Source organism: Falco punctatus, assembly GCF_963210335.1.
Source record: "Falco punctatus genome assembly, chromosome: 3".
Taxonomy (NCBI): domain Eukaryota; kingdom Metazoa; phylum Chordata; class Aves; order Falconiformes; family Falconidae; genus Falco; species Falco punctatus.
The window spans coordinates 103,390,061-103,417,631 of record NC_137582.1 but is presented as its reverse complement, the minus strand read 5'-3'; the positions used below and the strand labels follow the sequence as shown (position 1 = coordinate 103,417,631).

Here is a 27,571-nt window from a genome sequence, read left to right as displayed (position 1 = left end):
AAACTATCTGTGTGTGTGAACCTCTTTTTTTGACTACACAGCCCCTAAACCTATGATTTTTCAAAAAGTATAATTTTCTCTTGTCTATAACACCTTTCAGAAAATGAACTATGCCTTTTATTTTTCTGAAGGGTCATTTTCATGAAATGCTGTAAGTACTGAAATAAGTTAAAGCCATAATGACGCTGAGGCTTCATCAACTGGAAAAAAAAGGTTTTTTTCATTAAAGTAGCCAATTCCTTGGAGACCACGCTTTTTTCCCCTGACTTTTATGAACTTGCTATCATGATTTTGCACAGGCTTCAGGGGACATCAGTGGTAATGGCAGCATTCAAGAACACGAAAGTATTTCTAAGACACAGGAAGTCCTTGCGCCTTCTCATCTTCCCATAAAGGTAAAGGTATTTGATTTATTTGCTTTACATTTCTGGTTTAATAGTACTTTTTTAGATAGTGAGGTATGGATTTTGTCACTAGTTTTTCACATGTGGCAGCTTCCAAAGTGGGAACAACATGCACCCATCCATAAGAGTGACTGCACTGTGCCAGACCAAAAGGCTGGTGTATTTGACAACAATCAGCAATCACTGCTTTGGGAAGAGTGTAATAACAGATCAGGAGCGTAGATATGACACTTACTAGGAATACTCTTTTACTCTGCAACAATTTCCATCTCAGGAAATGCTTGAGCCAAGGCTGTATCTGTTTGTGTTTGGTGGACCTCAGCTGAGTTTTTCAGCCTTGAATTTCTTGCTTTGTTTTTTTAACCCATGGGAATTTTACCATCCTCACCTTCCTGCTGCAGCGTTCCTTAGCTTATTTAATGACATGTTTTGTGAAGGACTTTCACCTTTTGCTTGCCCTTCTGAACATGCTAGCTGCGGCTCTCATTTGGTGGTTACTGTGCTGGAAGACAGAGTAAATTGTTGTTCCTTGCCATAATGTTTGCAGTTTTAGAGATTCCTATCACATTGTGTTCCCCCGCCCTTTTTGTGTGTGGCTGACATGTTCCTGTCCATTCCTCACAATGAAGCTTTCCATGCAGCTTATATCAAGCATTTTTCTTTTATCCAAGTTCTCAGTGATTCCTTTAGAGGAAACCAGTAGCTTTTTGAGAAATGACTTTACAGAAACCATGCTCACATTTACCTCATAGAGCACATACTTCAGCTCTTTCATTGTTGAATCCTTCAGAACTTGTGGGTGAACTGTTTGGTTCTGATGACTTGTTGCCATTCACTTAGTGTGTTTCCTACCCTTTTCTTACAAACACTTGCAGGTTTAGACATATTCTCTGCCGAGTTTCCCAAGAATACTCTTTTGCAGGAATTTTAACTCTGCCATGGTCAACATGAATGCAAAAAACTTTTTTTTTTTTTTCTGCTATGGCTTAAAATTCTTTGAGCACTCTTTTTACAGCTTCATGGTGTATTGACCTGGCTTCCTGCTCCTGATGTGTTTGAAAAGAGATTTATTATTAATATTCATGCCTTCTACATATATCTCATTAACATCTTTTTGGCCTGCCTTCTGCTTTTCACAGAATAGCAGACTCAAAGCAAAGTCAAGTACAGAAGGTTGCTCAGTGCAGTGAGTTTTGGGTCACCTCAGGGGTGGAGACTCCACTGCTTACAGTTGACTTGAATTCTGTAACTAAGCTAGAATCAACACCCAAAGGAAAAATATAACTGAAAAAGTATTACAGAATATAATTTATTATTTGGTAATGATGGAGTTGTGGTTGTCACAAACAAAGAGGCAAGGTATACTTCTTCCTGATGTGCCTCTCAAAAGACACGGCTGCTCATCAACGGCTATAGCATTGCAAACATTTTTCAATTCAGCTTTAATACTTTCACTTACTTTATTTGAATTTCTCCACAAATTATTATCTGATTTGCTGTTATTTTAGTTTTCTCTTTAAAACGTTTTTAAGATTATCTGAGAAACTGAATCATGCTTTAAGTACACAAATCATTTTCTCTGAAGGCCTGCCCCACAATGTTAATAAAGCAAATATGTATGTATGACAGATTATCACCCTTAGAAAATGAGAAAGAAGCAAGCCTCTTCATAGCTCTTTTTTGTTGTACAGACACTCTTTTGGTGGCAGATTATCAATTTCTTGGACTGTGTAGAAGCAGTCTTCACTGAATCTGTGTGCAGTTCCAATTACTACTACAGTAACTCTTTGTATGAGCCAGTCACGGAATGGATGATGATACAAGGTTTCTGAGAAAGCTAACCATAAGCCTGAAAGGCCAGTAAATTACTCTTTTCTTCAAAATGCAAGAACTTCATGTGAAAGTATTTCCTTGGATTATACACATTTTTTGTAAAATGCCTGGGGACTTCAAAAGGCTGTACCACTGTGTCAATAAATATGTAGCCTCCTTTAGCAAGATGTTTTATGCTATTGCCAAATTAGAAATACCTAAGTGCAAATTGGGATTTGTATGCCTTTCAGAGTGACTGCCCATGGAGTTTTAATGGGTATATTCTTTAGAAATATTAAACAGGAGATGGAGGAACAATGACAGTGTAACAGTCAGTACAGTCACTGACAGATGTTTCTGAGAAAGTTTTTATTTATCTTCCACTCTGAAAAGTAGCTGAACAAACTCTCCAAATCAGTACTTCAAAGCAAATTGCTATGCTCAGCTGGAATGAAACAAGTCAAAGGTCATACTTGAAAATGCAATCTCTGAATAAAGACACTTAGCAATGTTGATGGTGCATATTCTAATTTGTATTTTTCTGCTAAGAAGTTCAGTATTGTGCAGTGGAAATGGATAGCATTCTTTGGACTGTTTCAGAATATTGCCATTTAATGGGCCTTGGGAATCAGGAGAAAAGGCCTCAGTGAATTGGCAGAACAGGAATGTTTAATGTTTGTAGAGAGGTGTCTCTTCATAAAGAATTCTCATGTAAATTCTCTGCTAATTGATTATTCAGCCAAAAACTGTCCTTGGCATGTGTTAGCTATCGGAATCTTCAGAGAAATATAGTCTGAACTACTCTGCATGTCAGAAAGACACTGCAAGAAAGGAAAAGTAGGAAACAACAATTTTCGTTGCTGGTTCACAAGTGTTCAAGCCATTGCATGTGTGTCGCAGCACCGGGTTTGTGTGATTTTTTTTTTTTTTTTCCCAGGAACAATACTACCCATTTTGTTTCATTAGCCTTACATCTTTATGAACTAACAATCATAAAAATACAATCAAGGATCATAGAATATTTCCGTTTGGAAGGAAGGGCACCTAGTTCAACCTCCTGCTCAAAACAGGGGTACCAGTCAGGTCAGATCATGCTTTTCAGTGCTTTTTCCAGCCCGGTCTTGGAAACATCTGAGGATGTAAACTGCAACAGCATTGCTGTACAGCCTGTTCCAGTGCTGCTCTATTTTCACTGGTGAAAACATTTCTCCTTATATGCAGTTAGAACCTCTTGTTTTGGCTTTGTGCCCGTTGTCTCTTGTCCTGCTGCCGAGCACCACGATGAAGACCCTAGCTCCATATCGTTGATGAACCCTCTGTAGGTATTGGTAGGCTGCCAGTAGGTCTCCTGTCAGCCCCTTCTTCTCCATACTGAAGACAATCAGTTTCTTCAGCCTTTCCTCAAAAGGCAATTACTGTGAGGAACTTGCACTTTGTCTTGTAAGCTGCTGAGCTCACTCTAGTTTTTTTATATTTGTCTTGTAATAGCAGACAAAACCAAGCACCCTATTCTAGATGTGAACAAGTGCTGGATAAGTGGGGCTAATCACTTCCTAGACCTACTAACATGTAGTTCTGTTGCTTTACTGCCAGGGCATGCTGCTGGTTCATACCCAGTTTGCTGTTTCGAGCTTGTGCCATTGCATCCCAGGTGCAGGACTTTGTGTTCATCCTGGCTGAGTTTCATGAGGTTCATGTTGGCATATTCCTTCAGCCTGTCCATGTCCCTCTGGATGCAAGTCCTGCCCTTGACCTTATTAACCGATGTGCCTCCAACAGCCACGTTGGCATTATCTGCAAACTTTCTGAGCAAGCACTCTTGCTGCCTCCTCAGGTCATTGGTAAAGGTGTCACACAAAACAGATCCCAGGATGGACCCATGAGTATGTCCCATTAAACACTGTACTCAGAGTTCAATCATCCAACTATTTTTTTACCCATCTTGTTGCTCTCCTGTCCAGACTGTCATGTCCTAGCTTAGATACAAGGATATCATGAGAGACAGTGTTGAATCCTTGCTAAAATCAAGGTAGGTGACATCCACTGTTTTCTCTTCGCCACTAATCCAGTCATTTTGTCACATAAGGCAGTCAGGTTGGTCAGGCATGATTTACCCTTGATAGATCCATGCTGATGGTTCCTAGTTACCACCTTCTCCTTCATGTGCCTAGCGATGTGTGCTGAGGGGACTTGCCTCATGGTTTTCCCAGAGATCAAAGTGAGGCTGGCCGGTCTGTGATGATGTGGGTTGTTCTTTTAGCTTTAGAGTAAATGTTCCAAATGAGCTTTGCCATTTTCAAGCTAATTTTTTATTACCCATACACTGATCACAAGAAATATAAAAAGTTCTAAATCCTTTTTAAGGGGATTCTAAAGTATGTTCTGGGTTGCATATTACTCTTTGGTATTCTGTATTTGTTCATGTTTCTTCCTTCAGAGTTAAATATAAAATCCACCAACAGATTTTACCTTCCAGTAGCGTAGTGCCTCATTGTTTAATCTGTGGTCTTTATACACGTAACACACACCCCTTTATACACAGTGACACAACTGACCATGGAACAAGGCTTGTCTCAGTAGTGATGGACAAGAAAAGTTGCACATTGTAGCTGGATTTCAGGGAAACTTTTCAATAGGGTAATAGTGCGCTGGAGAAACTTTTCAATAGGGTAATAGTGCGCTGGAGAAGGTCACCCAAAGAGGGTACCAAACCTCTGTCCTTCGAATTTTCAAGATTTGGTTGAACAAAGTCATGGCTGAGTGGATCCACCTACCTGAGTGATCTGCTTACATGACCTCAAGAGGTTCCTCCCAACTGAAAGTTCTACCCTGTGCCCATGCAGCCTGTGTGACTCTTGGCTCAGTGACACAGGTTGGGGGCCATTTTCTCTCTGTGTCTTTTCAAGTCCCCTATGGCTGGGCAGAATACCAAAGAAGATGTGTCTTTAGCATAAGAAAATGAATTCCATCATGGAAAAAGTTACAGTGAAGTTGCTTTTTCCCAAGGGAGTGACTCGTAAGTCATATTTACACAAGCTTTATCTTGGTGTTGTGCATCTGGTGGCAGAGGTTACATTCAAAAAATTCCATTTTTACATTCTGAACATCACCCTGAACACAAAAGGCAGAGGGAGCCTGGGGAGACATGCTGGGCTCCTACAGAGACCCGGAATGAAGGCTTGTCCTCAACGGTGTGGATCCTTCCGTGACATCCTTTCTGCTTCCTGACAAACTGGGTGGCATGGTGCCTACCATGTGCCTGGAAAATCACATATACAGTCTAAGCACTTAGTTCTTAGGCTCTGTAGCTCTCTCCCAGAAAATGTGGAATCCATTGTGTTCCCAGTTAAGGAATGCTGAAGAGTGTTGATAGAATGTGTACATAAGAAAAAACAGCATGTAATGAAGCATCAGAGGACGCAGAGCAACTATGGAATGTCTCTTTCTGCTACCGGCTCAGAGGCAGTGATTAATATCCCCGTGCTTGCTGCACCCCCTTCAGACCTCTCTCCTGTTACTGAGGGCTTTCTGTAAATTCTGGACCTGTCTGGAGGGAGGAAAATCCTCAGTGTCTGAACTGGGAGGTATGTGCTAGGAACTGTCAAAGCAGCAGCCTAAACTACAAGGAGACGGTTCTAGGTGACAAAGCCTTTCCCTTGTCACCAGAGCACAGAAAATCTGGAGAAAATTTCAGTGAATTTCCCAAGAAGCATTCCTTTCTGGGGGTAAGGTTTGAGATGGGCACAACAGCAGGAGGATAAGCTGAATCTGGTTTTATGCACAAAGGCAGAAACAACCTTTTATAGCTCTGCTTTTAGGCAGTTGTTCTGAGTTCAGTGTCCTGCAGGAGCTCATACCTGGCTGTCCTCTGTTGTGTCCTCCCATTCATTAGGAGCTGCAGGTGGGAAAGTGAAGGGACCTAGTGCTTCCCGGAGCTTCGCTGACTGCTGAGCAGCCGTCCCCGTGCAACTGCTGCTCTGTACATAAATACGCTCTGTAAGGCAGCCCACAGGCAGTGGCATGCTGCTGTATTTCCTGCGGGGCAGGAGAAGATACTGCAGTGCCTGCCCGTAACCTCCTGTCCGCTCGCCCGCTGCTCTGTGCCCAGGGAGCTCATGTGCACCAGCAGGGATACCCACCCTGCCACTCTTGTACGGACACATCCTTTCACCTCCGCTGCTGACGCTGATCACTAACCTTTGAGCGTGGCTATTAGATACTTCTTTATTCCACAGGTGTCTAAACTTTACGTCTTCATGTCTAAACTGATTAGGATTAATTCAAGAGATTTTTTGTGGGGTTTTTTTCCAATTGCTTTACTAAATTACAATTGCACTTTTTTTCATTATCCTGATGCTTATAATTCTATCAGACAGGTAATCACTATTATGTATCAAGTTTACATTCTGATGAGTGTAGTGTGACATTTAGGTTATCTTTCTACTATCTTTGAGTAAATATCTATTTTTCCTATTGTTTTCTAGTGCATAGAGTTAGGTTTGGGACATATACTAATACTATGTGAGGGTTTTTTTCCATCTTGTAGGCTTTTTAACTTATTTCTCAAAATGAAGCATTTAAATCTTTGTCCTACTGTTGTTTTATTTATCTTCCCAGTGAGAAATAAACATCAGGAATGTTTATAGACTGTGCTATTGAGCACATTTTGAATTGTGTGAATTATTTTCTACTGTTCATCTGAAGCATTGGTTATTCTGCATCAGAAGAGGGAAGTCACTGCACATTGTATTTAAAGGGAAAAGCTGGCCCTCCTTCCTGAAAGTAGGCAAGACCCAGTCTTATTAAGAATTTTAAAACACAAAACCCTGCAATATCTGACTAGCTTAACACTGTAAATTTACTATGGTTGAGATAAACAGGCTGCATAAAAAAAATTATTGGTTTCTGAAGGTTAATCAGACTATTTCTACATGGAATGTCAAGAACAAGTTATATGGTTATAAGAGAAATAAGAGCAGAGGAAGCATTGTTTTTCCTTTCTCAAGTGGAGTAAATAAAACTGAAATCAAATGGAAGTACTTTTGTCAGCTATAGTGAGGATCAGATCTGGCCTGCTGTGGAAAAAATTTCCTTTCCTGTTCAAATGGAGCCCTAAAGCCTATTTTCAATGCGTTTTTTAATAACAGTAAGTATCTTGAAGCTTTTCCTCATTTATAAGGATACAAAGCCAGAGGAATAAAAATCATGCTAATGGTGCGACCTCTCTTCCTTTTGCTGACAACTCAGGAACGACTTCAGCAAGCCCTGTTATGCCATGTTGCACATCTTAGCCTGATTCAGGGGCAGGATGCTTGGCCCATGAAGTCTGCTCCAAGTTACCATGGCAACATAATAACTTTTAAATTTAATTTATATTGAAAATGGAGGTTTGAATGAAATAATCTCCTCACTGTCGCAAGACAGCACTTCTCCAGGTCTCTAATTCCAGTAGGGAGCAGGCGCTTTACATGCCTACATGCAGCTGGTAGCAGGTTATTGCAATGGCCCCCTCTTGCGCACCCATCGCCAGCGCGGGGAAGGTTGGGTACCAGCCAGCTTGAGGCTTTGAGGTCTACAGCGATAACTTCACATTCATGGCATTTTTCTCCTGCTCTGTGGGTTTTTCAGGTGTACATGACTTGGTCTGGAGGAATGGTGTTCAAAGGTGGTGTGCTGATTTTTCTCAAGAGCTTGACCAAATGGGTGTGACTTATCTGCTGATAAGTAGAAATTAGATGCTTATTGTAATGAGGAAGAATGAAACAGAAGGTGAAATAAATAAAAAACTTGTAAGTGAAAGAGGGTGTATATATTGGCCATTAATAAATTTCAGGTTTTATTATAGCAATGATAATTAATGTTTCTAAGGGCAGCATAAGAATAAGGACAGATACTGGTGAGATGTAAGTGGGAGAGATCTGGATTTCTGCTTTGCTTCATAAACGTGGTAGCTTTGATTATTATGCTTTGAGGAAGGCAATTGCTGATTCTTGCTTTAAAATGTGTGATAAGCCTTTTCTATAAACATTTATTTGGGATTTTGTTTTTTTTAGCCTGAAGATACATTGGCTGAGCCAGTGGAAGCACCCCCAACTGTATTGTCTTATTTGGAAGAAAATGATTTCTCTGGAAATCACAGATCAGAAGAAACCCCTGAAACAGCTAAACGTAAAGAACAAGGCACTGCCTCTTTTTTTTTTTGGGGGGGTGGTGGTGGGGCGGTGGTGTCATCTTCATTCTCTAGGTCTGAGTCTGTTATTTTCCTGTGCACGAAAAGCCACTGTCAAAATATTTTGATTGCTGCCAGGAATGGAAAATCCTATGGTATTGGACATCCTGTTTCTTAGAAAAGAATTGGCACATCAAGGATTTGATCTGTGAGACTGCAGTTTGTTAGGCTGCAGTGTGTTAACAGCAGCAAAGGTAAGTGGTAGCAACCACAGCCACCCTTCCAACATGTCTTCCACTTCTCACTCCATATAGGTGCTTATCTCAATCATTGTTAAACACACAGAGAACAGATTTACCCTTCCATAGTGTGGAAGTTTCAGCCACAAAACTATGGTTTATATTTTCTAACGTAAAAAAAATATGGATAAAACAAAGTAGCTGACCTGAGGAGCTGCTGCTGTAATACTCTACAAGATGCCAGTAAAGTGCAAGTGTTAGGCAAGGGGAATGAAGGGAGAAAAACTCTCCATTCTGCTCAGTTCAGCAAGAAGCATGGCGTTTCTTGAGACATTCCTCTGCAAACAGTGCTGCTGGCTCTAAAGCCACACAGCACCTTTAAAAGGAATTTAAGATGGGTATTTAATTTGATGACCTTTGGTTATAGGGAAGCACAGCCTTTCATGTAGAACTGAATACCACCCCTGAATGAACAGCTATATCCTACTGCTGTTCCCTGGAAAGGCTGTGGATCTGCCTGGTGCACCAGTGGGGTGTCTTGGGCACAAGTGTAGGCAGCACAGTGACAGGAGCAGGGCATAATGCACTGGGAGCCCAGTCCTCCACTGGTAAGAAAATGTCAGTGCACCCCTAGAAAAGTAAAGCTAGTTATCTTAACAAGGCCAAAGACAATGTTCCCATTTACATTTTATACATACCTCAAGTATGCTGAAATTGTGTATACCTTGTATTTTTTCTTATGCAGATGAAAAATAGGCAGCCTTAGACTAGAGCCTGAGGCAAAGATGATGGTGCAATAGAGTCTTTGTCCTTTAAATAAACATTTGCTTTATAATTATATTCTCACTTTTTCTCCCTTTTTTTTTTCTCCTTTTAACATTTTCAGAGTTATAACATGACTAATATTAATCTCGGGCATGTATTTTGGTCATAATCTAAATAATTTCTTTTTTCATATGACTTGCAGAATCTGTGCTCTGATAAAATACCTCTGGGTGGGTTTTATTTTGCTCTGTCTCTCATTAATAAGTGATTTTTTATTTAGCTTCAGCTGTCATGGAAACTGGACAAGGCAACAGTGAGTCTACCACTGTCACACAGAAAATCTTAAGAGAAGAAGGTGGCTCTGGTGCTAGTGTTTTGCCGGGAGTAAGCAAAGAGGAGGTCTGTACAATGGGTTTATCACATGCCTTATCTTTTTGCCCCAAGAGCAGGAAAAAGTATGAATTTTTGGTGTTTTTCTGAGTTGGTACCTTCATCTATCCCATCTTAGCAGCATGCCAAAACTGAAGTCACTTTTTAAATTCATGAATGTCCTCTCATGGCATCAGACTGAAAGGTGCTGACACTTTGCAGAAGTTTGTATCCATCACTGAGTTGGGCTTGAGATTTTTGACTAGCAAAACAAATTTGTTCTTCCAGTTTTGCATTTTTGTGTTTTGCATTTAAGAAAGTGGGAAACAAACAAAATAACTAGGGTAAATCCTCAACATAAAAGCCACAATTTTTATTCCCTAAAAGCAGGCATCTTGGTCTTACAGTAACTACCTTGCAGGTGAAAGTCCTGCTTCCTTCTCAGGTGTGTGGCATACTGACTGGGGTTTTGTTTAAAGATGTATTTAGTGCCCAAGCTTCACCACTGAGGGGGTTTATTTTGTTTCTGGTGTATTTAAATTACTCTTTTTATTATTCTTACTTTCTCTTGACCAAATACTGATGCTCAGCAATCCTTTGGTCTTGCTTGTTGTCCATTTTTACTCTTTGCTATCAGTTTCCTTGTTTCATCTTCTGTAACTTTCCTTTTTAACTAAGCCAGGTGTGTAACCCTCTTTTGTTAGAGTTGTACATCTCAGGGGAGTTGGCTAAAGCTTTCCTAAACATCTTTTTAACTTTCACAATTTTCTCCCAGACAAACTGTTTGTGAAACTTGTCTTTTTCAAACCTACATTATTGATTTAGACTACTCAGATTTGTGCAGGTATGAAATTAGACCATGGGAATTTACATCTAGGTAACCAGCTCATTTTTTTCCAGCTCAGTGAGCAATTTGTTTGTACGTGAATGAATGATCTCTAGTACGGACTGCCTTTGTTGAATGGAGGATATTGCTTGTGTGGTGCCTCACAGGCTTCTGACTGTGTTGAACAAAGCAGGGGTTCTAGGAGAGAGGGAAGAAAGGGGGGAAAAGAAAGAGAAATGGGAAAAGTAATGCAGCACTTTTTTTCATGTTTCACATTTTAATTACTCAGGGCCAGGAAGGTCAGGAAGGAGAGGACAAGCCCACAGGATCTCCAGGAAGTCCAGGAGTAGAAGATGTGCAGAAAAAAGATCAAGGAACTCCTGGACGTCCAGGGAAACTTGGGCAGCACAGTCAGCCTGTGAGTATTTTATGTCTTTCGAAAGAATGCATGTATTTTAGAAAGGGTAATGGTCATTCATTGCATGTACATAAAGGGCTGAAACTCCACAGTCTTACACAGTGTCATCAGTTATGCTCGTACAGGGTGGGTTTCTCGCCCCACCAAACCAACCCAGGAGTGTCGTACCTGCTTTGCACGTCTGCCAGCTGCTATGCAAGGGCCTGATGAAAGATGATCATCAGAAAGCACAAGGCAAACAACTGATGTGGCAACATACCAACGCTCTTAGAGAGCCAGTTCCCCCCCTCTTGGGGCAGCCTTTGCAGTGCTCCGCCCCCACACCCTGCCTGCTGTCTTGTTTGAAGGCAGCCAAAGCTGCCGGACTGCACAACCTGCACACCTCCTGCGGTGGCTTCTGTGCATCCAGGGATATCCTTCTGAACCATCAGCACAAGATGTATCCAAGTAGACAGAGGTGCAGACCAGATCACGTTGTGGCATGGGATTTGTTAGGGGTCTGGTTTGTTACTTGTCACAGCATGACACATCAAGCTGTGGCTAATTGCTTTTTTTTTTTTTGCTTCTTCGTGACAATGTTTTATTTACCTTTCCAACCAAGATGTTTTATTTTAGGCCATTCCTGGTAAAAATGGGTTACCCTTAAGTACCCTTTGATACATGTTTCGGTTAACTGAAGAGTAAAAAACCAACAATTTTTATCAGAGACTCTGCTACATTGAAGCTTAAGCAGCAAAGTGCTTTCACGGTACCCTCTCTCTAGAAGGCAGCTCTGGTGCTGCAGTTGACTTCCTCAGGTTGCCAAGAGTGTAGGACCCAGGTTTCTAAGAGAAACTTTTGATTCCTTGGTTACAAAGAAAAGTAAGAGGCATGGTGTGCTGTAGGCAGCTGTTCAAGAAGCCCAGCTTAGGTGAGGTTGGCTGTTCTGCAGAGAGGAACTTCCAGAAGAGCACATACTCTTTTGTATGACCCAGACCTCTTCCAGGGCAAAACAAAATGCTTCATTGACCTTCATAGACACATGCTGCCACGCTGCCTGCTCCTAACCTCAGCTGCAATTAACTTTCCAGATGTACCTCTCACCCCTCACCTCTCGTGCAGTTATTCCTTCCACTTCATACTTCCTGCTTTCCTTTCTCTGTGTTCCTCTGGTTTCCCTTCTCTTGTATTATATTGGCTGTTATCTTCCTGTATTTTTCCTTCCTCCCTTCTCCAGATGACTCCTGCCTTAGCTCAGGTCATCACAAGCCACTGACAGGTTGCATATGCATCCTCTGTGGTGAAATATCACCCAGCAGCGTGCATGGTAATGAATGCCAGCTGTCATATTCCATGCATGTCTCAGCTGCTGTTGCGCGTCTGTCCTCTGTTGATGCTTTACTACCTGGCTGCTTTGTTTCCTTATCTACTGCCTCCACTTTGTGTGTCTTTCCCCTCTCTGAGACCTTCCCAGCCAGGGGCTGTCGCCCTTACCATGCCAGTTCCTCCCTTCGCGCGCTGCGTGCACCACTGCTGTGAGCTTCTGCCCCTTCCCGTCCCCTGCAACTGAACCCCAATGAAATGGGTACGTCTTAAGATATTAAGAAGCTAATTCAGTAGTCATTCATAGGATGCATTATTCAGCTCCTGCATGAATGCTGCCTGCACGCATTGATATGTTCAGAGAAATGTATCTGTTTTTGCAAATATTTGGCCTAAACTCAAGTTAGTGTCATTAGGGTGTTTATGGACAAGAGGTTTACATCTTTAGTATTAACAGAAGTCTAACTACTTTCAAGCAGAACATTTTCAAAGAAAATTCTATGAAACCAAAATAATGGGGAAATGTCATAGAAAATTCTTTTGATGTCATTCAAATGCTTCAAAAGCAATTGTTTTGTCCTTGTAAACAAATCCTTGTAAAAGTGTCCTATTTCCTACCACAGACATTTCATTGTATCTTGTTAAATTAACCATTGTCCTGTATTTTTTATAGATATTATTTTGTCCAAGTGTACCTGGGTTCTGATCTTGCATATACCTATGCGACTTTACAATTGGATTGATGGGGCTTCACTCAGCAGTAGAATTAGTATGCACTAGATTTGTACTGGCCATGTGTTTGCTGCTTTTCTATAAACTTGATACCAGTTACTCTACAGGAAAAATAATACTAGGAGAAAAAAAGCTTTTAGTCTTACAGATACATTTTTCTCCATAATGAGCTTATATAACCCATCTTTAAAATTAGTACAGCCCTAAAATTTCAGCAGCAGAGTCCGTAATCACAGCTGTCTAGGTTCCCAAAATGCCATTAGGGAAACTACAATTTTTTTGCCTTCTGAATTTTTTTCTAGTGTCCTAACTGAATTCATAAATAGCACCACTTCATGACAGCACTCACTTTAAAGCTGGTGGGAGCTCTTTCTAGCCAACAATCAAACCTCTGTAGGAAAAGCCTATGAGTGTTCAGTGTAGATAAGATGAACATATATAGAATAGTTATTTGGGATTAATTTGACTCGCGAATTTTAGAGTGGCAAATGTAGTGAAATGTATGCAGCACGACTTGTTCCTTGTCAGATGTGTGTCCTCAGGAAGCATCCTCCTGGGTAGGAACTGAATATATTCAGGTGGGCCAAGGTAAAAAAGGTTTCAGCAGAAGGCTGGAACAGGCTAACACCAGCGGTAGGATTTGGTGCACTCAGAGCAGCAGTGTGCAGCAGCCTGTTACAAATACATCGTATTGTTCTCTGTTGACTGTTGCTTCTGTATATTAAAGGTAGCTTTCTTCTAAGTGTCCAGTTTCTCATAGTTTGAAAGCTGTTAGGGGAAGAGGCAGAATTCTAGCCCAGAATTTACCTGCTGTGAGCATATTCAGAAATTTTGGAATAAATGAAGGCATTCTTACTTTTTCGATAAGTAGATGGCTGAGAGACAGAAAATCTGAGGAGGACTTTTCAGGCAGCTGTTACTATTTGTTCTAGTGGAACATTATCATTTTCAAGGCATTTGTCACCAGCGCTGTGGCCCAGCTGGCAGCCTGTGCAGCGCAGGTGCAGCCTGTCCGGCGTGCCCACTGCAGCCAGCACACAGGCTGCACCGCCACGTTGCAGGGTGCGGGTGCGTTGGGTGTGTTGGGTGCTGCGCTGGCTGCCCTCCCACCGCTCCTCCCGCGCTGCTAGCCGAGGGCTGTGATCCCACAGGCTTGCAGCAGCTGCTGGCTGTGCAGCCTGTTTAACCTGCATACGATATAGTGTCTAATCAAAAAAATTATTTCCTTTTAGGGTAAAAAAGGACTTCAGGTGTTGCCGGGACCGAAAGGAAAAGCAGGCCTGAAAGGTGAAAAGGTATATGTCCTGTTAATAGCTGACAATGTCAGATACCATTTATGCTTGGACACGTGTTGATTTGGTGCGCTCTGAGAGAAAAAATGATAATAGTATGGAATCATAGGAAAAATGTAAACATCCTGCTGTTCAGCCATGAAGCTGCATGAAGGGCAGCCGTAACAGATTCATAAGGATCTTTCAAGAATATGAATAAACTTCAGTGGTAGAAACAGTTGGGCTTTCACAGGCGAGCTAGGGAAGATATATCTAACACTTAGTAAAGAAAAGTCAGTCGTTATACACAATTTACTCCACTGGCTAGGTGATTTAACAGAGGCAGTGTAGTTGTATCACCCTGATGAAATGAACGTAATTGAAATAAGAGCTAAAACATCTGATGTAACAACTTGTATAATTTCTGAGATGAAGTGAGCTAGAATGGATAAACCTAGCATTGAAGCAGTAACTTTCAGCTAGTAACTCCAAGTGCCAAATTAACAGTTGACAAGTTCCCCCCAAGATGTATTTTCTCCGAGCTAGATAGTTTGATGTCTCAGTCTCCCCTCGTAAGCCAGAAGCCCCAGTCCTTCAGTTGCTTTTGTGACTTTTATCTGGGCTCGCTCCATATGTCCCCATCTTTCTTGTGCTGGAAACCTAAACATGGGAACAGTAATTCAGATGAGTGGAGCAGAAGGACAACCTCCCTCAACCTGCTGGCAGCATGGCAGCTGGTGCATGGTATCACCCACGTGTTTCATGGCTCAGGTACTGAAAGAAGTGCCTGTGAACCGCAGTGCCATTAATCTCACTTGAAAAATACTACGGCAGTTCTGGACACATTTCAACAGTAGCATACTCTTAAGTAATGTGGCATAACTCGTTGTGCTATTAGAGTGCAAGATAGACCAAGCTAAGGTTTCCAAAGCTAGAAAGAGTATCAGGCACCGATTTATAGCAGTCATATGCCTAAAACTATCCCTACTCTAACGGGTCCCTCAAAATGACTACTGAGTTTGTAAGTGAATGTCACCACTATGACTTATGTGGCATTCAGTACTATAAGCTATCAGGTAAATACTACAGCACTCTTCCTGATGGCATTATGAGATGATTTTTCCTTCATTTCTGATTAACCTCCATCATATTTTCATATCATGCCAAAATGGGTAACCAAGTCAGTCACTTTCCAACAGAGACGGATTTTCTACAGCACTTTCCAACCAGCTTGGTGCTTCCAAGATAAATCACACAAACTCCACTGAGAATAGTAGTATACAGTTTCTGGGTTTTACTAATAGTAACAATTCTATATGTAATATTAATAATTAATTATACGTATATCTTGGTATAACTCAAAGGCAAGGTATAGTTCAAGGAAAAATATTCTGCAAGGGATGACTTCACTTCTTGACTGATGAACAATAATTGGTAGGAATTAATGTCATGGCAGTTGCCCATTTTGGACAACACTATCCAGAGAACAGCACTTCACTGTCTTGTGGGAGGGCAAGCTGGTTTTGCCCCAGAGCTACATGGACACAAGAGTCTGCCAACTCACTATTCCTTTGCATGAGTTGGCTGCACATGGAGGTGAAACATGGACTGTTCTGCTCTTGGAGAGCCATCACTGGGACAGCGATATGCAGGAATATCACTTGGTAATGTGTGGTACGGCAGTCTCTGAGAAGAAAGGTACCTTCTTGCACAGCCCCACTGGTGGCGGTGATTCATGCTTGCTTTTGAGCTGGCACTGGTCTCAGGCACTTTGTCAACTATAGCCCCTCTAGCAAAGGCTCACTTTCCCCTATAGTATTTGTCAATTGCACAGTGAAAAAACTGAAAAAATGGCCTAAACGTCATTTGACAATTGGCTTCCCAAGTGTCCTGCAAGTCTGCTTTGGTCATTCTTGTGACCAGCGTTATTTCTAGGATGCTTGGTACTGACATAAATAATTCATGTTAGTAAACCATAAAAGCAGTCGGTCTGCTTTTAATGAAAACAAAGCAAATGGAAAAGATTTCAAGATTATGGGTGTTTACATTTCTTCTGTTTATGAGCAAAGTGCAAATAAGCAAAAGAAGCTTTCTGCTGCAGCTGTTGTTAGGTTGCCATTTGATCGCCAGCCACGTCTGCTACATCTGTACCACCAAATGAAACCGGCCCAGCAACCAATTGACTTGCTGACAGGTCAGGCTTGCAAGCACGCTCCCAGACAATGTTTTGGCCCGTGTCAAATAGACCTCTCAGATGGTGGCTCAGCATCATTCAGGGCTGGTATCGACTGATAACTCTTCCCAGTACGCTGCAAGATGGGACTGTGCAGAGGCTGACCCTGTTCATTTGACGTGCTAGCCCAGCAGGCTTTTTACTTTCAAATACTCATCATGCTGATGGTTGCAGTGTTATTCTCATGCTATTTCAAGAAAATTGCACAAGACCCCTATACTAAAAAAAATTAGCTTTGAACACGTAAGTCTAAAAGGCCCGGAGCCAAGAACCTAAGAACTGTGAACACAGCCAGCCTGTTCTGCCTGACCTCAGGGCCAGGGAATGGTCCTCAGCTTATTTTATTGATTAGGCACCAGAAGATGATCATTTTGGCAGCAGGAGAAGCAGCTTAGCCATAGTGAGCAGAGGCTATATCTGGAAGCAAAAGACTCCTGTAGTCTATTCCTGATTACTTACACGGCTACTTTAGTGAAGGCTCAAGCTTTGTTTTCCATTTTAAAAATAATATTTTCAAGGGACACTTCAAAGAAGCATTGTGAAGATAAGTTAGAGAGCAGCTGCTAAAAATCCTAACAATATGTTCAGAAGCACTAAAGAATGCTGACAGCTTCATATGCACAACTTTTTCTTGGCGAGACTTTAACCAGACCCAATTCCTGCAGCAGAAAGCAGGGCAAACAAGAAGACATTGCTCTGATCCTCTTTTACAGACGTGAATAATTTTTAAAGTATTAGTGGTACAGAAAATTATTTCATTAACCCAATCAGCGTGATTTCCTAGGACCTGTTATGTTGGTAGAGTGAGCAAAACTTAAAGGTTTGATCTGTGCACACACACAAAAAATCCGAACCAGTTATGCTCTGTAAAGGCAGGCAGCACTTTTTCAGCATAGTATTTAAACTTGAGGAACAGTAGCAAGATCCACCTGTTATGGTTCATTTCATTGAAAATGGAAAGCTGGAAATGCATGGGGTGCTGCATGAGGTGGCCATCACTTGTTCACTGTGGTCCTTGCAGCACAGAGATACAGCCATGAGATGCTCTTCGGGAATGGATGCAGTTAGGCTTCCTAGAAATGACTGTGACCCAAACGTGAGAGCTGGGGTTACTTCCTTGCAGTACACTCACAGTGGAAGAAACTGCATGAAAACAAGCACAAACCACTGACAGGAGCTAATGTAATAATCACTGGAAAAAAAACCAAAGGGTATGTTAAAATGAATGAAAAGTATCTGTAAATGAGCATGCTGGCAGACAGTGAAAATAGCCCCAGATTAAACAAACACATTCTCTGTGAATATGACTGAAGTATCACTATAGGAACCATCTGACAAAGCCACAGGGAACAAAGAAACGAATGCATACATTTATCTAATGAATTCTCAAGCAAAAAGAGCAAGTGACCAAGAGGCAGGTATAATTCAGTGTTTCCTGCTGTGTGACTGAATATATGAATTTAGAGGAGACAATGACAACGCTGATAAGCCCAGAAAACGAACCGGCAGGCGGGAGGGTGCAGCACAGACCAGCAGAGGCTGGCGACGGGGCAGCGGTGTCCCTGTGACTTGTCCCCTGCAAGCAGGCGGGTGCAAGCGCCCTGGCCCCTGGCCGCCGGCACAGGTGGGAAGGAGCTCGCAGCTGGCGGCCCTGCGGTGCCCGGGCGGGTGGGCAGCGGGCTGCGCCCACGGGAGCGCTGGGCAGGGGAGGCTGAGCTCCTCTCTCCCGATGGTGAGGGAAGCGCTGGGATATGAGCAGTGACACTGCTTTTGCTTCCCCTCTAAACGTACATCTGTCCTGAAACCAGGATCACCACGTAGGAAGAATGTTCAAAACGCACACTGAGGCACTGACCAAGCCGTGGGCTGCGGTTATGGTGTGCCAAAGGCAAGGCATGTGAGACAGCCCGGGAGAGAGAGTGGGACACGGTATTTTCTCCTGGCATTCCCTCTGTCAGATGTATCGGGTAAAATGTAAGTGGGCTCGATCATTTTTAGAGGTATACAAGACTTAAAAAAAAAAAAAAAAGAAATTCAATGAGTGCCAATCATTTGATGAAAACAACATGCGTACTAAGCAATCACAGTGTTTTGGTCTGCTGGTTATGTATGATCCTATTGGCCACATTTTAGGGGATGCAGAGGCACATCCTTCTCCCAAAACAGTTCAAAACACAAAGACCAAATCCCATGTAGTGAATTCTCCAGAAAAAGGGACATAATAGTTGAAAATTAAAAGATTCATGATAAAGACTTCCAATGTAGATTTAAAAAGTTGAGGCAGAACCTCTGCTGTTGACTTCAGTGAAAAATGCCGGAATTGAGCAGAAAATTTAATAAAAATCGTAAACTGCTTAAGCAGAAGCACTTAAAACTAACCTCAGCAAAATGTCAGAGATGATGTAATAAAGCCAAAGAAGAAGAGATGGTAAGTAATTATGAAAGAAAATGACACATTTCTGAAGAGGCCCTTTCATTGTGTTGGCAGTAGATAAAGGTCAGTACAGAGAAAAATAATCATGACATGGTATTGGGAAAAGCATTACAGATTGCAGCAATAAAACAAAGAAGTTCACTTGTTGAGTACCATGGTGTGAACCCACTTTCTACATATTTATTTATGGGGGGAGTGGGGCATATAATGTACCCTAAAAATGCAAGATCCACTGTAAAACGTTATTCTGATAAGAAATATACACTAACACTGTTAATGCTACTTGTACATTTGCAAATTCATTGCAGAAGTCAGAAAGGGAAAAGTCCTTTCTTCCTTTGCCAACGCAAAGATCATGTTTCTTGGGAGCTTGTCTCAGGAACGAACAAAGCTCAGCTCTGCTCCTAGCATCTAAGCAGGCATGTTGGTGGTGGCTTGTGATGAGAAATCCACACGGATTGTAGCTAGTGCTGAAAAACTCTGCTCTGCATTGCTATGATTAAATGCTTGCTGATTTATACTTGTTCCTGTTTTAGGGTGATCCTGGTGAGGGGTTGCCAGGACCCCCTGGACTCCCAGGACGCGCAGGACCACCCACTCCTTCTGGAGGATTAGTGAGTGAGGTTTTCTGTCACTGAGCTGGGCTTGCCATCGAGGAGCTCAGAACTGAACAGGAGGTTTTCTCTGGGAAAGTAGCCTGACTACCACAGACATAACCATGTTCTCTAAAACACACATGCAGAAATGCAAATAAATGTCTGGCTAAAGGGTGTGAGTACTGTAATCTACACAAACATCCAGTATTCACCTTTTAAAAAGCCAGTCGATGTGTGTGCTCTCCCCTGCAAAAGCAATAATATGTAGGAGAAAAAGACACAAAATTTCCTCAAAAAGGCATTATAAACCTGAATTATTCATTTCTTCCTGCTACTGAACACAGAAATGGTTTAGCAGTCACTTACGTTTGCTGTCATTAAGTACTACAACATAGAGCAGTGTGGTGACAGTGTTCGTATCTTGAACGCTGAGTGTTCAGGGAATGGTAGAGTATGTTTCAGATTCATCTCTCTCCTGTACTGGGACCTTTCCCAGCATTGCCATGACGGTGCATGTGTATGCAGCTGAAGGATGACTCTGGCCTGAGTTTTCGATTTGTGGTGTGGGAGTGACTTTACATGCAGACACGGCGCGCCACTGACACCAGTGCAACTGCTGTGGTGGACTTTTAAACAAAACTACCTGTCACACTGAGTATTTTGAGTATGTAACAAGGTAGTTTGCAACATATTCCAGTGGCCGAAATGGGTTATATGCTCCCCTGATCTCGGGTCTGCTAAATCATACCAGTCTGTTTCTGTGGCATAAACCCAGAGTGCAGAAAGGGCTGTGCTCTTCGGCCACGCCGGTGCCGACCAGAAAGGCAGCTCCGGACCGCTGGGGCAAGCTGCTCTGCTCCCACAGCTTTTCTCACCCAGGGGCTGCTTCTCTAAACACGTTGTAGAAAATGCTTTAGTAGCTTAATTTCCCTTTATAAAATGACTCTTTGGATTCCAGTTGTAGGGATCTCAGAATCTGGCTTTTGAACTAAGAGGCACATTCTAGGAAATAATGGCTACTTGTTAGGTATGCATTTTAGGATATTCTTCATGTTGACGGGTATCTTTCCAAAGTTAAAATTTGTCTGAGATATTGCTTCATTTTCGGTTCACTGAAACAGTCACAGCAGCGTGTGTCCTGCAGGACTGTTATCACTGTACTCATAGAGCATCTGCAGGTAAATACAGAGCTGACTGTCTACAAAATAAGATGGTGTTGAACATCAGAAACATGACTGAAATGTTTTTTGTTGTATTATAATTTATTTCACCAGTGACAGTCTGCTGCAAGGATATTGACTATAAGTGTGTTTGCAGTAATTGGCAAGTTATGTTTTCATTTGTCATCTTTAGAAGCAATACTTTAAAACATGATTCCTCTAATTTCAGAATAGACTGGAACCTGAAGAATCGGGTTCTGGAGACATTGACAGAGAGACTGAGACTTTAAGAGTAAGTATATTTTGATGTTTATCTCTCATTAGCATAAGAAAGAGCTTTACTTTACTCATCCAGATTGTAGAAGGTGCATTTCACAATGCAACCTGTGTACATGCTTAATTCACAGCATCCAGAAATGCTTTGTAGAGTTTCATGTCAAGATCTGAAAAGGCCTAAGTGTATGTGATCAGGGAATAAGTGTGACAAAGAAAGAGGACAGCAAAGAAATAATGGCAAGAGGACTTTTTAAAATGAGAAAAATGCTGTTAACCTGATTCCGAGGAGACAGCAAAGAGGAGACAGATGGGAATGATGCTGTTCTATGCTTCTTTAATTTGGAGTACACGTTCTGAAAAATAAGTATATCTGTATGAAATACTTTACACTGCAGCTCCCACTGTTGGGCCATTTTGGTGGTCATTTGAACTTCTGTGTATCCTTGCCTTTGTGAAGCATTGTAACACCGTCACGTCAAGGCTGGCTGGCAGGGAGAGGTGCTTTGGATTAGTGGAGGTTAAAAGATTTTGATGCACGTGCTCCTGAGTGAGGTTCTCTGGGCTGTGTGACATGAGACCAGACTTTCGTTGTTGGAAGGAACATTCATGCCAGGTAAACCTGAGCCTTGGGCTGTTAACACATCCTTGGCCACCGGTTAAACTGGGACAGTCAAAGCAGTCGCTGCCTTAGATGTTGACCTCATCCGTTTCCTGGAGGTGTCTCTCAGCTTCAGAAGACCTTAAGTGGCTAGACAATCTATAAAACTACTTAATTTTGTAGACATAATGATTAGGAAGGTCAGCATCAGTTTCAGTTCATGCCAGAGGCTGTGGTAGCCGTGCTGTGGGATGCAGCTGATTCCTGAGCTTTTGGCTGTGCTGGGGCTCAGCGGGCTCGGTAAACAGCGCTTCAAGTGGGACAGTAAGCACTGGTTTCACTTTTTTGCTTACTCTGCCACACTTAGCATTAGGTATCAACAGCCTCAAGTGAGCTTTGTTTTAAGGATTGAATCAGTGTGTTGCTCTCGTGCTTTCCCTTCACAGAATTGACATATTTTGAGAGACAGTACTCAGACGAGCACAGCTCTGCATTAAACATGGGACGCCTGGCTTGGTTTTCTTAGTCTGCTTCTGAGTTGCTGAGTGGCAGATGAAACATTTGGCATGGTTTTTTTTCTACCTCTTCATTGCTGGACTCTTCTTTTCAGGGGAGAGGCTATCTTTCCTATACATGCTGACAGAACAGTGTGCCTTTTGGGGGGAAAAATAGTATCTATGAAGTAGAACCTGCTGCCAGATCTGAAATTATTTTCTATGTTTTGTTTTGTTCTTGAGCCGCTTCTTCACCCACTATCTCTAGACAGTCAGCCAGATCTACTTTTACCATGTTCCTGTTGAAAATCCAAGTAGCAATCTATAAAATATGTATTACAATTGCAAATAATATGGTTTTCCATCCACAGTTAGAGACAAATGCTAGGGAAATGAGAAGTCAAGTGGCTGAAGATGAAGGGACATAAATGTAAAGGCTTTTACTGATCCATCTAGATGGAGTGAGAGATAATCTTTTATGCAGTCTTTGGGATGGAGCATTTCCACCCTGAAATTAGAAACTGTTTTCATCCATCAATAATACTGCAGCTTTCTGAGGAACGAACTCCCTGGCTGGCTGCCTCCTGTGCACTCCAGAATGCTATGACATTCTGAGGCCATTGTTTTGCAACACGTCTAATGATATTTTTCATTCTCTCAGACTGATTTCTGCCTCAAGACTTCTTTTCTGTTTCTTTTTTTTTCCTCCAAAGTGCTGAATACCTTATCACAAGGCTCTTCAGAAGGGAATTGCCATGTGCTGAACATTAATTATCTCGCCTACTTTAGGAGACTAGCCTCTTTAGATGCCCTATGCAGTTAATGAGACTCTTGGAAAGGCTCCCTGCAGAAGGCTCTGTTGACTGTACTGAAAATCCAAGATGACCATCTTCCTAACAGAATCCCGTAGATAATCCTAAATCAGAATTAAAGAGTTCTTGCCTTGCAGTGCCATGTGCCAAAATCTCAAGCTGCTCATATTTGCTTGCTAATGCAATCGGTAACAAGGATGGACTTGGCCACAACAGAACATTTGCAAACTTATTATTTCTCCTAAAGTAACATTCTTCGTTCATTTTGTTCAATTTAAATAGATCTACTTATGCCCATGCAGGATAGATCTTTGGAGCAGAGGTCATTTTTACAGCACCAAGAACAGTCAGGTCTTGACCATGAGTACAGATTCTCAGTGCTCCAGCAATAGCATGGAGACACCCTTTGAAATGAATAGAGAAAAAACTAACCACTTCCCTCTGTTCAGTGGTCCCTTGGATTTCATCTTGGTTGAGCTTCCTAACATTAGGTCAGTCATTGGAGTATCTCTAAGGTCCGTACTGGGTTACAGAGTGCTGATGGAATTGTTTTGGTTTTGAGCTTCCTGCTTGCTGTTGCGGGCTGTGAGGTGGCACAGTTCAGAGAGCAGGGATGGAGGAGCTCAGACTGACTGTGTGTAAGGAGTGTATCTGTGAAAGTGAAATTGGTCCTTAATGAAGCAGAAGGGGCATGGTAACCCAAGCTGAGAGTTTTCTGAACCTGAACAGTCTGTGTGAGTTTTTTTGGTTCCACACATATGCAGGTGAAGCTGGCTTGGGCCATTTCTAACAATACTGCTGATTTATCCAGGGTCTTCCGGGGCCACCGGGCCCCCCAGGACTGCCTGGTCTTCCCGGAAAGCCAGCACCTGATGCAGGTGTAGGATCTCCTGGCTCCCCAGGGGAGGATGGAGCTCCTGGTGAACCAGGTCCTGAAGTGAGTACCCATTCGTGCACAAACATTAATGTTGCTTCTGTCCTATGACACTGAGTTCTAAGGCTTACAGTTTGTATAATTCATAGCAACACTGCAGAATATTTTTAATTGAAGACCTTGGATTTTATGTACATTTTTTACAAAAAAAAAAATCTCCACCCAAATAAATGTCTAGTTAACCATAGCACATTACTCCACAGCAGGATGTACATTTGGCAGACAGATACTGGTGAATCTGGACCAGAATAAATAAAAAGTAATGATGCTTTTACTGACACTGAATAAAGCCAAGGATTATTTTTCTTGTAGTGCTTTCAGGAAAATGAAGTATGCTAAATCACTTTGCTGTGCTCTAACCCCAGCCGGCAACTCAGCCCCATGCATCTGCTTGCTCACTCCCCCCACAGTGGGATGGGGGAGAGGATCAGGAAGGTAAAAGCAGGAAAACTCATGGGTTGAGATAAAGACGGTGTAATAGGTAGACCAAAAGCCGCACACACACGCGAAGCAGCAGGAGACACCCATTCCCCGTTCCCCATTTCCCACTCCCCATTCCCCATTCCTGGTTCCCCACTCCCAGTCCCACTCCCCCGGGCGGGCAGGAGGGGCTTAGCCATCCCAGGACAGCCGGGCTCCAGCCTGACGGGGGCTTGGGGAGGCAAACGCCATCACTCCGTATGTCCCCCCTTCCTCCTCCTGCCCCAGCTGTACATGCTGAGCATGAGGGCGCATGGCCTGGGACACCCCTCAGTCAGGGGGGGCAGCTGTCCTGGCCGTGCCCCCTCCCAACAGCTGCTCACTGAAAGGCCCTTGACGACATTGTTCTCGCACCAAACCCAAACCACAGCACTGCAACAGCTACTAAGAAGAAAATTAACTCTACCCCAGCTGAAACAGGGACATCTATGGTAATTTTTTAAAAGTAGCTCATAAATGCATGAACATCTTGAAGTGGATAAGAAATCTCCAGGTGTTGCTTGCTAGCTACATCAGAGAGACTGTTTAAAAGCTGTAAAGGAAACAAGCAATTTTAGAGCAATGAAACTTAAAATTACTAAGCAGGATAGGAGAAATAGTCACTAAAATTTAGAACAATTATTGTTATTAGTCCAACATCTTTTCTAATCCTCCTCTGTCTATGTAATCATGGCAAAATAGAAGATGAAAATATTTGAAAAATTCTGAAAATATTGTTGATCTTTTAACATTAAAAAGAATCAGTTAGTTATTCCGTCACACACAATGTACCCAAAGGGCAAAAACAGTGGGGGAAAGTAGGGAGAGCAGGGAAAATGAGGCCTTTGAGACCATTCTGCAAAGACCAGAAAAAAAAATGTTTTCTATCTCCTTCTGCAACCATTTATATCCTTCCCCAAAACAGAAGAATAAAAAATGGGTAAAAGATTCTCAGAGGCCAGAATGCACACCTGTAAACTTAGTTAAAAGCTTTCAGAACCTGATTTTAAAAACAGAGGCCGTGCAAATATGTGTGCAACTGTTCCCTTTCTTGCATGACTAGTTACCGTGGGCTGGGCTTTAGTACCTGTATTGAATGGTTGACCCTACAAAGCCAGTTTTTCCCAGCCTGGCTGCTCGCTCAAATGTGTGCTAAATCATGGATATAATGCAGGAAATTGGGTGGAGATGTAAATGTACATTTTTCCTGTCAAAATTGAAGCACACAGAAAACCTGGGACACTTTCTGACTTAGTCAATACGAACGGTTTCTCAGCTAGCTTTCACCTGGCACCGAGGTTACCAAAAGTGGGGATGGCTGAAGTACACATGGATTTCAACCCCATCCCATCTGGAGCAGTGCCATCAAAATCTGCTTGGATAGCACCATTATTTTGCATGCTAACATTATATTTACATTATGTTGGTTTATATTATTTTTTATTATTTTGTGGTTGTGTGACATAGTTTTCTATTAAAATATATCTAAATACTCTTTTGATACACAGCAAAACTGTCAGAAGACAAGAAACACAAATGTTATAACTTAATGGTGTTAGGTGCTACACATTAGTCTTTCATAATGCTGGATCATCAGTTGGTCCAAAATAGTTAGATGCATATGCTAGGAGTTGAGCTCTCAACTGGTACCTGCTTTAGATTTACTGTCATCTACAGGGTCCTCAAGGTCCTCCTGGTCTTGATGGAGTGGTTGGCCCGCCAGGACAGAAGGGAGAAAAGGTAAGTTAAATGTCTGTCTTGCTCCTACTTCAGTGGAAAATCTTTGTCATTTCTAAGGCTGTAAAAATCATAAATTGTTGTCCCTGCAACACAGTGTTGGCTGGCTTCAGTATTTGTTTAATTGAACCCAGCTGCTAATGGCATGTTAGAGCAGATCTCAAAATGCATGTTCAGAAATCCAGAGTTCCCTGTTGGGTACAGACTCATTTCGTGCAGCATTCAACATGCAAAATGCAATATGAGCTACTCTGTTGTGATTCACCACTAAAACGGCAGTCATGGCTGGACTCATATGGATGAGTCTTCAAGCTCCATGACTTTGGGCTCCACCTGTTACGATGGTCACTCAGGACAGGAGAGGTGGTGTGTTGTGTGGAGCCCCAAAGCCGGCTCAGGTCGGGTCACTGCTGCACTGCTTCTTGTAAGGCTTGTCCTCCACTGGTTCAGGTGGTTTCTGCTATAGTAGCTCTTATAATGTGCAACTCAGATAATGGTTTACAACAATTTACAAATATTTCCATGACATTCTCCACCCCTTGACCCTTTGGGCCAGTTTATAGGGTTTAACATTGCAATGAACTCTTCCCCTTGCTCCTGGCCTGGCTAGCAAAAAGGGGTTCCTGCTACAGTAATTACTATAACATGCAACTCAAATCCCAATTTACAATTTAAAGGTATTTTCATTACAATCTTCACCCCTGGTCCCTGTGGACCAGACCATAGGGTTTAATATTGCAATAAACTCCTTCCCTTGCCCCTGCTTCAGCTTGGTCTTAGCTACAGACTGCAGTCCCTTAGTGGTGCACCTGCTCCAAGTGAAGCCTGATCTGTGCACCACAGTCTCTCCAGGGGTATACCTGCTGCAGTGTGGACTCGTCCACAGGTCACAGTCCCTTTGACTCGCGTTCACACTGGAGTTCAAGCCTGTCCAGCACAGCAGCACAGGAACAGCAGCAATGCCCTGGCCACCTGCCAGCCCCAGCGCATTGCCACTGCTGCTATCAGGATGTTCCTGGGCACAGCACAGTAAGGTGATAAGCAGTACAGCAGTAGGGCAAGCAGTGAAATCAAAAAGAGATAACAGCTATAAATTTGTTCTTGTATCTGCTGTGATCAGTGGTATGTGTTTTACGCAAAGGAGTCTAAGAATAGAAATAAGTCTAGGTGAAATAAACTGAATCTAATCCACATATTATAAGAAGAGAAGGATGTGGAAAGGGAAGCAACTGGAATAAAGATTAAATTTTCAAAAAGGGCATAATCCTCAAAAAAAAAAAAAAAGGACACTTCACTGAGCCTGTTTTCTGCATTGTGTATATTTGATAAAAACCCCGTAACTAGAAACAAAGCACTACATATCTGCACCTGCTCAATACAATCCTCAGCATTTTGGGAAAATAGGATTTTTCCATTTCTGCTACTCTTTTTTTCTGAAAACCTTGATTAATCTATATTGCAATACCTTATTTTTAATCATCATTCCCAAATAATCCAGAGAAGATTATGGGGAAAATCTGCAGGATGCACT

At 42.2% G+C, this 27,571-nt stretch overlaps 1 protein-coding gene across 9 annotated transcripts in view; it reads left to right on the top strand.

Annotated features, from left to right (window-relative positions):
• COL15A1 (collagen type XV alpha 1 chain) overlaps positions 1-27,571 on the top strand; it is a 171,947-nt gene that overhangs the window by 59,432 nt on the left and 84,944 nt on the right. For 6 of the 9 annotated variants that reach the window (XR_013927186.1, XR_013927187.1, XR_013927188.1 and 3 more), the window contains exons 5-13: positions 300-401; positions 8,270-8,396; positions 9,670-9,788; positions 10,874-11,002; positions 14,269-14,331; positions 19,511-19,588; positions 20,960-21,022; positions 23,722-23,847; positions 25,981-26,043. Coding sequence is in view for 6 of the 9 variants with exons in the window: in XM_080381191.1 (XP_080237317.1) it covers positions 300-401; positions 8,270-8,396; positions 9,670-9,788; positions 10,874-11,002; positions 14,269-14,331; positions 19,511-19,588; positions 20,960-21,022; positions 23,722-23,847; positions 25,981-26,043 (870 nt within the window). In the remaining 3 variants the exon portion in view is untranslated. The remainder of the gene's footprint in view (positions 1-299; positions 402-8,269; positions 8,397-9,669; positions 9,789-10,873; positions 11,003-14,268; positions 14,332-19,510; positions 19,589-20,959; positions 21,023-23,721; positions 23,848-25,980; positions 26,044-27,571) is intronic. The other 3 variants (XM_080381190.1, XM_080381192.1, XM_080381193.1) reach the window with 3 other exon arrangements.